We start from the raw sequence: 9,192 nt of genomic DNA, 5'->3' as shown, positions 1-9,192 counted from the left end.
CCCCAAGCTTTTACTTTACCTATTGGGCCCAAGACCCCCTTTTGTGCTTTGACCGCTCCACGCCCACCCAAACCACCACCCCTCCCTCCCTCCATTGCTGCCCCGCCCCCTACCCCCTCTCCCCCCTTCCGTGCCGAGGCCGGTTCCCGTGTCAACGGTCAACGGGGCTATATCCGTCCGCGGATCTGATAGCCTATTACCTACCTACCCCCTTTCCCCGTCGTCGACGCAACAACACGTTTTTCTTCTTCTTTTTTTTTTCGTGGCCAATGCAGCTTCGGTGCCGAAAACGGGGGTTACCTCCCTGAACAGGGACTCTCGGAGATGGGGTTGTTGAATATATAGGTACCTACCTCCTAATGTATGTGCATACGATTCGCAGATAAACGAATCCGTATTATTTGATGAATAGGTTAGGTAGGTGCCTACCCCCTTTCTGGGAAAGGGGAGAGAAAGAGGGAGGCGGAGAGACCCTTCTTATGAGGTAGTCAGGTCCCGGAGATATGGACGTACATACATACCTTGTAACCCCCTATATTTACCCCCTGAATTATCCACAAAAGGGGCAAAGATGGGGACGGTTGTATGGACCGAATTGAACTTCCATTGAAGTACTTGGCAGATGCCTATGACATGTCCTGTTATGGTAGACCTGTTTTCGTTGAAGTAAACTCCGAATTAGGTACCTAGTTATCCTAAGATTCAAGTTGGGTTTGCGAGAGGATGAAGTATTTCTACGGGTACGGACAGTCGACGATAGCTTTCTCCTAACTTTATGGGTTAGTACTTCGTAATTACAGGGAAATGTCTCTATAACTACCTGTAAATATTAGTAAACGGATGCTAGGTTGGTATAGCTTATGCTTCACCTCAAGCAATAGACTATTCTTCACACGTGTTGTTGTAGTATCACGGCGGTGTATATTGAGTTGAAATGTCGAATCATTTGCCCGTTCCGCTATCTAGCTTCCTATAATTAATTGGCTAACTCTTCCCTCTTTTAATAATCCAAGCGTGACAGCTACCTATTCCAGCCGTAACTTCTTGCGCTTTCTCTTTCCGCCTACTTCCCTATGCTCTTCGATATTGAGTAGAGCCTCGCGTTTCTTCTCTCCTACTTCCTTCATATAATCGCGGATAAATCTGCTCTCCAAGTTGACGCCTTCTTCCTCCCATTTTTCTAGTTCTCGACCAACACGGGTCTCTATGGCATGGACGCGCTCCACGTCTCTCTGCCCGATAAAAGTGACGGCGTCACCTTTCCTCCCTGCTCGGGCGGTACGTCCAACACGATGAATATAGTCGTCGGGGTTTTGAGGGACGTCGTAATTCACTACGAGGCTGACCTCCGGAATATCCAGACCTCTCGAGGCTACATCTGTGGCAACAAGAATCCGCGCCGCCGAAGCTCGGAATCGTCCCAAATTATCCACACGTTGGCGTTGCTGTAATCTAGAGTGAAGAGACGTGACACGGTGGTCTAATAGTCGTAATAGATGGTGTAGATATTCCGCCGTCGAGGTGCGGTTGCAGAAGATGATAAGTGACTTCTCGATGTTGGCTTCCGTCAGGAGAAAAGCATGAAGATAGTACTCCTTGTGCGTAACGTTTACCTGGATGTACATTTGATGTAGAGTGGTTGGGACGGCAAGTTTCTGTGTGTCAACTTCACATACAAAAGCTGGCTCTTTTCCAGGTTTTGGTGGCATATCTTTCAATGCTCGCACCTCTGGGGTGATGGTAGCGGTAAACAGAAGCGTCTGCCTCTCACTTGAGGGCGGGAGGACTCCCAGACATTCTTCAATATCAGGTAACATGCTCCCCGGACCACCCGCTGCGAGCAATCGATCCGCCTCATCAAGCACCACGAATTTGACCCTCCGTAAGCCGGCTATAGTATCTTCACCAGAAGAGTTAATGTGATCAGCTAATCGACCGGGGGTGGCGATTACCACATGAGGTCTCTGGGCGAGAGCAATTGCTTGTGGCCGCATATCAGATCCTCCGGTGATTAGTATTATCTTGAGAGACTGCGGCGAGGATATCGCCTTGAATTGCTCGTATATCTGTAGAGCTAACTCACGAGTAGCCGTTAACACTACTGCGTAGATAGAGCTTGGATCCTCAGACCACTTCTGCAAGATTGGTGCAGCAAAGGCCACTGTCTTTCCTGAACCTGTCCTACTCGTTCCGATACAATCTCTACCCTTGAGGATTTCAGGAATGCAAGCCTTCTGAATACCTGTAGGTCGTTTGATTGCCATGTTGGCAAGGGACCGAACAAGCCATGGCTTTAGATTTAGCGATTCGAAAGTTGTGTGACGGTCCACTGGAGCGGAAATGGAGGTGTTGATAGGAACAGCTGTTAACACTGGGTTTTCTGATGATGGTTTGGCCTGCCCAGTACCGGCGCTCTTCCGCTTGATCCTTGAAGGCACATTTATGGATGATGTACCTAGTTCAGCGGTAGCAGGAGTTAACTCGGCGGATATCCTGCGTCTCTTACGAGAAGCCGCACTGTCGAGTGAGTCTGATTCTGCTTCCGATCCCGACACATCCCCATCGGACAAGGTCTGGAGTCGTGGCGACGACGAATTTGATATTTGATCGTCTGATTCAGACGCAGATGCAGCGGCTATATCCGCTACGGATGTCGGCATCTTAATATTTAATGCGTACGCAACCCTTCTGTGACCTCAAATGTATTTGATATCTTTTTTTTTCTTCTAGGAAGACGCATTAATCGACATCCAAGCTAAGCGCTTTGAAAAAAAAAAAAAGTTGAAGTTGATACCAAGTAAAAAAAACAGGGGTCTAAATGTGGGGAAGGTTATCGCAACTTGACCAATCAATTGTCACGCCCTAAAGTTACGTTTTAGCTAGGCTGCTACGCTAGGTGTAGACGCGCGGCTGTTGGTGTAATGGATTGCTCCATTCGCCAGATTACCTTTTTTTCGATGGGTCCATATGTACACTACGTGATCGCAGGGAATGCGGGAAAGTGGTACTAAGGTACGATATAATGCATTTACCTAAGGTACCTAAAGGTTAGGTTAGGTACGGTAGGTACCTAAGGTACTGGAATTCATGCTGCCCAGGCTGCCCAGGGCAGGTCCGGGTACAGGCGGTGCAGGTGCAGGTGCAGGTGCAGGTGCAAGTGGTGGTGTCCTATGTTCCCTTAATCAAACTCTCAACTCTGTTTTTCTTGATCTTCATGTTTCAAATTACAGTCTGGAATCATCGGAAACCAGGAATTAATATTGACTACCTCTGATAAAATTATGCAGCCTTTAGCGAATCGGGATCTCCCAGCCCTACGTTGTGATGATCTCAAAGCCGGACATATACCGAATCGCCCCAAATGATTTCGGCTAAGATATAGCCAATCTCTCGCCTTGGGCGCTTGGCAAGGTTGAGCAGGGTGTAGACGGGAAAGCATCTGTATCATCCCTGTATGCATGCATGCGTCTACTACTACATGGCAGTTGGCCTGCTGGTTCACCGAAGCCTTGCTGCAACAAAGAGAGCTCGATTTCACGAGCCCAAGTGTGAACTTTGAGGCTGCATAGGGGTAGATGGAAGTGGACATTGGGATAAGAAAAACATGTGAGAAGAACTTACGAATACATCCCCCATCCCATCCCTCGCATAGTCGAACCACCTCCATTCAACCCCGTTGTTGGACACGAGAAAGCATCACGATCGGGCACCGGTCATCCTTTGGAGCTTTAGAAGGCTTTGGACCCCAACGTGCAATATTCCAAATGGACTTCCGGGGGCCAATCTCCTGTAGCTTCGTCTCGCCATCGAGAGTTGGGGTCTATGCTGTTTAACCCCAAACTTGGACCCCAACAGGCTTTGCAAGCTTGGAGGGTACCTTAGGTAGGTAGGTATGTATGGCAAATTGGGGTATTCGGTGTAGGGCTACATACATCTATCTGTCCATGCGTGATGGCGAGCTGCTCCCCTAAGTCGGGGGGGTTTCATACAGTATCTAGATGGGCACAGTCTCACCTCACCGTTGCGCTGTACCTATAACGGTACAATACAATCCAATATGGATACATTAGGAGGTAGGTACTTAACAGATGTGTACATACATTGTAGAATACCTACCTAACCTACCTAAGGTAGTAAGTTGCGGACTACTACGCTTGGTAACGCTCGCTAATCCTTCCTTGGCTTGCCGATTTCCGACTACCTACACTTGAGATAATCTCGCCTACTCCGAGAAGTATCCAGATTCCAAGAAGCTTGCGCACTAGTGGTTGACCTAATACAGTCTGACACAACAACGGACGTGTCAGCAACGACAGGACCTGCTCCAGCTTCGAGTTTCGTCGAAACATTCTTCGCCAGAGTGAGATATTCCACGTTTGTGAGTGGTGGAGGGCGGGGGCCGGAGTGGATCATTTGATGCGTAGACAGGGTCGAGCTGATCAGGGGTCTACTATGTAAGTAGGAGGTTACGATTGTTTTACGATTTAATTCCTTGGGACCCGTAGTTCATGATCGGTAGACTATCGAATTCGACCATTGAGATTATAGTAAGATGATAGTGAGATGGTACTGTACGACTTTAAGTTTAACCCCTTGCGCGCAAGAGATGCTTTCTCAGACGAATACAGACGGATGCGTGATGATCATTTTAGAGCCGAGCGCCATCACATCTCAGGATATGCTGAAGGGAGGGTTAAGCACGCGCTTCATTCACATCCATCTATGATCTATAATATTATTTTATTAGTATATTAGCATATTATTTGTTATATTATGCTTGAAGCCTATGGTAATATAATATATCTCTATTTTAGGTACCTAAGGTACCTACCTATATAATATCCATCATACAAATCTTTCTTCCCTTTTCACGTTCTTAATTTGAGGCAGATAATAAGAAAACATACCACAGGCTTTCTTCCTTAATATATTTTTCTTGCTATCTCTTTTCGTTATGTATTGTTAAACGCCAGATAACCCGTCTCGTATTTTAGATCCGAAACTACTTACATGACCCCAACGCACACCTGACAGCTTTTTTTCTCTCATATTTTTAATAGCTATTTTACGGGGGTAGCTTCCACTACACCTTAGGTACCTACCTACCTATATCTTAGGCTCGGCCCGGTATTGATGCCTTGGCTACCTCCTAAAAATTACCTTATGTAATGGCGTTTGGAGACTTGTATCCATCCAGTATATTGAACTTGACTGCTGTCCATTTTATACAATGCATCATACATCATAATCTACTCCATACAAATACTTTTTTTTTTCTTAACTGCCCACCATATCTTTCACTTCGTTCCCCACGCATTCGTTCGGCGCATAGGCGCATATTATTGGCCCTATTTAAATTATCAACTCGAAATTCGTAACTGGCAACTTGCAACTTGCAACTTCACCAGTCTTATTTGTTGGTCTACGATCTCCAATCGCATTAACCCCAACCCGTCCATTTCCATTGCTCGGTTGTCGTTTATCGCCCAATCTACAGAATTTTGGCGCTGGAGACCTGGCACTAGCATGGTATTAACATGGTATTGGCATGAGAGCCCGCATCAACATCCCTGTTAATCCAGTCTTGTTTCTGGTTCATCCGCCCCCGTCTCTTCACCAGTGCAAGAAAAGCCACCACCACTCAAAACCACATCGAACCCCCCCAGGTCTTAGCGGGACAAGGGCCAAGAGCCAAGAGCCAAGAGCCAAGGTTCACCAACGACAATTCGAGATCCAGGTCTAATTTGCCTACCTCAAGGTACCTAAGGTACAATACTTTTAGCTCCTAGTTGTTCCCGAGCATCGTCCAGCCAAGTCCTTTTCTCCGCTTCCCTGACAGGAAACTAGACGAGCGAGAACAGCTATCCTACCTTACCACCTTAGGTATTCTACAGATCCGCAGTATTACTTCGTACAATACACATAATTACCTACCTAGGTATATTACTACCTAACCTAACTACGAATTCACTACGAATTACATATCCATATCTCCTACCTTACATCGACTGGGCTGCTGGGCATCCAACATTTTGTGCAGGGGTTAATTTCGACTACGCGCGGCACAAAAGCAAACTAGCTATCATCTCCTCCACACCCCTCGATTATTTACCCCCCACGACCATTCAACCATCTTGACATTTTCAACCTTTTTTTGTGGTTTTGTCTAGTCCAACTTAGTTGCTCCAATTTGCTCGATACTGTCACGAATAGAACGATAATTCCTTCTCTCTTTTTTTTATTAAAAAGAAAATCACAATACTACCAACGGATTTTGACAATACGTCACTCAAATATATTAACCTGCGGCGCTGTGTGACCTCGTTGGGGCATTCCTGGTTATACCTGGACGAGTTGTGTCGGCAGACTGTTACATACACCCATCTTCGGCCCTTTTATTTCCTCTTTGTACTCGATAAACCCGACCGTTTCCTCAGTAGACTACACCACGAACACGCACTCTCACCCACAGGCTTGCTGCGCAATCTGTGGTTTGAAAACCGACATACCACAAAATGCCCGATCACGAGAATCTACAGGCTTCTGAGCCCGTCATCCAGAATGTAATTTAGCTCCCCTTCTAGTTGAGCTGCACTGCCCTAGCCTTACCTTCTTTGTCTCCATACACCGGTCCCTCTATTTCCAACTCCATTCGCGAAAGCTTTCCCACTCGCGTGCCTGAGATGCTAACGTATTTCTACCATGAAGACCTCAACCACAGCAGCTCTCGAAGCTGCCGTCAGCACCCCTCCACCACTCTCGACACCTATACCCATCATGTCGTCCTCTCCAGCTCCTCTTCGACCCGCACTCGCAGGCGGCAGACCGAGCGGTGGACGAACACCGAGACTAGGCCTAGCTATCCCACCATCTCCTAATGTTAAGCCCGTAGGCACCCCTGGCGTTCCGTCGCGGCCTCAGCTCACTGTCCACGTCGCTACTCCGATGGGTAGCACGGTCGCACCATATGAGCAACATCGACCTACAATTCAGCCGGGACAATCCGCAAGCGGTGGTAGCGAAAGCAGCGCAGCGCACTCGCGATCCGGCAGTTTCGGTCCTCTCGACGGAAGAGCTAGCAACCCTACATCCGCAGGCTCCCAATTCTCTGCACTATCGTTTGCGTCACAATATGGCATTGGATCAAGACCTCAAGGCACGCCAGACCCTATATCCGCTGTTGGTTCTATCTACTCTGAGAGAAGCGAGGGGGGTATTGGCATGGAGCGAGATAGCAGCATGCAGGGCCTCGAGGATAGCTTCGATAAGATGACCTTGGAGAAAGCAAGAACTGCGGATGTAGATGAGCTCGATGACAATGGCTGGAGAATTGCAAGCGCAGAAAACAGGATTGTTGAGTTAGGCAGTCTAGGCGAAGGTGCCGGCGGCGCCGTCACGCGGTGCAAGTTGAAGGGTGGAAAGACAGTATTTGCATTGAAGGTACACCGTCTAACCTTTCAGTCTAGCTGTAGAATATGTGCTGATATACTCCTCAGGTCATTACCACAAATCCAGACCCGGATGTCAAGAAGCAGATCTTCCGTGAAATAAACTTCAATAAGGAATGCGCATCGGAGCATATTTGCCGATATTATGGAGTTTTCGGCGATCCTGCCACTGCCACTATTTCTATCGCTATGGAGTTTTGCGAGGGCGGATCCCTCGATAGCATCTACAAAGAAGTCAAGCGACTTGGCGGCCGAACAGGCGAGAAGGTTTTGGGAAAGATTGCCGAGGGCGTCCTCCGAGGATTAACCTATCTCCATAGCAAGAAGATTATTCACCGAGATATCAAGCCATCGAATATTTTGCTGTGTCGTAACGGCGAAGTCAAACTGTGCGACTTTGGCGTGTCAGGCGACTTTGGAACCAAGGGCGAAGCTAATACCTTCATTGGCACGAGTTATTACATGGCACCGGAGCGTATTACAGGTCAAAGTTACACTATCACGTCAGATGTTTGGTCAACTGGAGTCACACTTCTTGAGGTGGCCCAGCACCGATTCCCCTTCCCGGCTGACGGGACCGAGATGCAACCTAAGGCGGGTTTGATCGATCTACTAACCTACATCGTCCGACAACCGATACCGAAGCTCAAGGACGAGCCGGATGCTAACATATTCTGGAGTGATAGCTTCAAGTATTTCATCGAGTGCTGGTAAGTTGTCCAATCTCATCACAATTAAGAAAAATAAAAATCTAATGTCTGCGTAGTCTCGAGAAGGAACCAGCCCGTCGAGCAAGTCCGTGGAGAATGCTCGAGCACCCATGGATGATGGAGATGCGGACGAAGCGGGTAAATATGGAAAGATATCTATCTCAGGTTTGGGGATGGGACGATGTGACGAAATCCTAAGCTACAAGGAATAGCTTGAAATAAGCGACCCCTAATCCTCTCGCCCAGGACAAAACGGCTACCAGGCGTCCAAGCCTGCTATGATACCCACCCGCATAACCTCATCTTGACCTATTTAAAGGCAAACAGCCAGCTAACACTATCGCACGTCGCTTGCGCACCACCGCCAGCAAGCCATAATTACACAGCATTTAGATTACCAGTATCGGAGGGTGCGTCACTGCTTATTGCGCCAAGGAACACACATGACTGGGATACTTGAAAGGGGGGCGAAGCAGCTGGAGGAGGCGAACGTATATCAACTCGTATATATTACTCACACATATTTAGGGAGTTTGGGGATGGGGACCGTAAGATTCAAGGGGCCGATTAGGTTAACATGGAATAAAAAATGATTACATGTGCTAGCAAGGCATAACGTTAGGTACATAGGCATTCATCTACGTACCTTGATTGAATCTTTATTTCATGGTTTCCTTGGTGATGTGATGTATATCATGTCAGCGGCGGAGTCTTGTACGCATTTCGGCCAGGCTATTTCCAAGTAAAGATAATATAAAGATAAGATATATAACATATACCCCTTCGTAAATTCAAGGTGTACTAGGTACATGTGCTTCCTGACTACTATGTACCTATTAGGTTAGGTTAGTAATTATATAATTGCGCAGTAAATACAAGTACGTATGAGATGAGATGTTTGCGCGCTGCTCTTGGAAATGGAAGGTATTGCATGATATAGTGCTATTAGGTAATCGGATACCCAACTGTAGATGGGTCCTCGGATAATCATCGGCTATCCAACCTCGATAAAGTCTTAAATATCACTTGAGACT

General features: G+C 47.3%; 3 protein-coding genes across 3 annotated transcripts; 1 reads left to right on the top strand and 2 right to left on the bottom strand.

The window, feature by feature from the left end:
• Positions 1-929: 929 nt before the first annotated feature.
• F4812DRAFT_423055 (ATP-dependent RNA helicase dbp8) lies at positions 930-3,215 on the bottom strand. Its single transcript, XM_047933733.1, has one exon. The coding sequence runs from the start codon at positions 2,658-2,660 to the stop codon at positions 1,026-1,028; it is 1,635 nt and encodes a 544-aa protein (XP_047791760.1). The 5' UTR covers positions 2,661-3,215; the 3' UTR covers positions 930-1,025.
• Positions 3,216-3,957: 742 nt separating this feature from the next.
• On the bottom strand, positions 3,958-4,804 carry F4812DRAFT_423053 (uncharacterized protein). The gene has a single exon (XM_047933732.1). The coding sequence runs from the start codon at positions 4,411-4,413 to the stop codon at positions 4,198-4,200; it is 216 nt and encodes a 71-aa protein (XP_047791759.1). The 5' UTR covers positions 4,414-4,804; the 3' UTR covers positions 3,958-4,197.
• Positions 4,805-6,129: 1,325 nt separating this feature from the next.
• On the top strand, positions 6,130-9,012 carry F4812DRAFT_329456 (kinase-like protein). Its single transcript, XM_047931554.1, has 4 exons — positions 6,130-6,563; positions 6,709-7,440; positions 7,497-8,158; positions 8,215-9,012. Exons 1-4 carry the CDS (start codon positions 6,516-6,518, stop codon positions 8,354-8,356), a joined length of 1,584 nt encoding a protein of 527 aa, XP_047791758.1. The 5' UTR covers positions 6,130-6,515; the 3' UTR covers positions 8,357-9,012.
• The last annotated feature ends 180 nt before the right edge of the window (positions 9,013-9,192 follow it).

This window comes from Daldinia caldariorum (assembly GCF_022478825.1).
Source record: "Daldinia caldariorum strain CBS 122874 unplaced genomic scaffold F4812scaffold_5, whole genome shotgun sequence".
Lineage (NCBI taxonomy): Eukaryota > Fungi > Ascomycota > Sordariomycetes > Xylariales > Hypoxylaceae > Daldinia > Daldinia caldariorum.
This window is presented reverse-complemented; position numbering and strand designations above follow the sequence as displayed.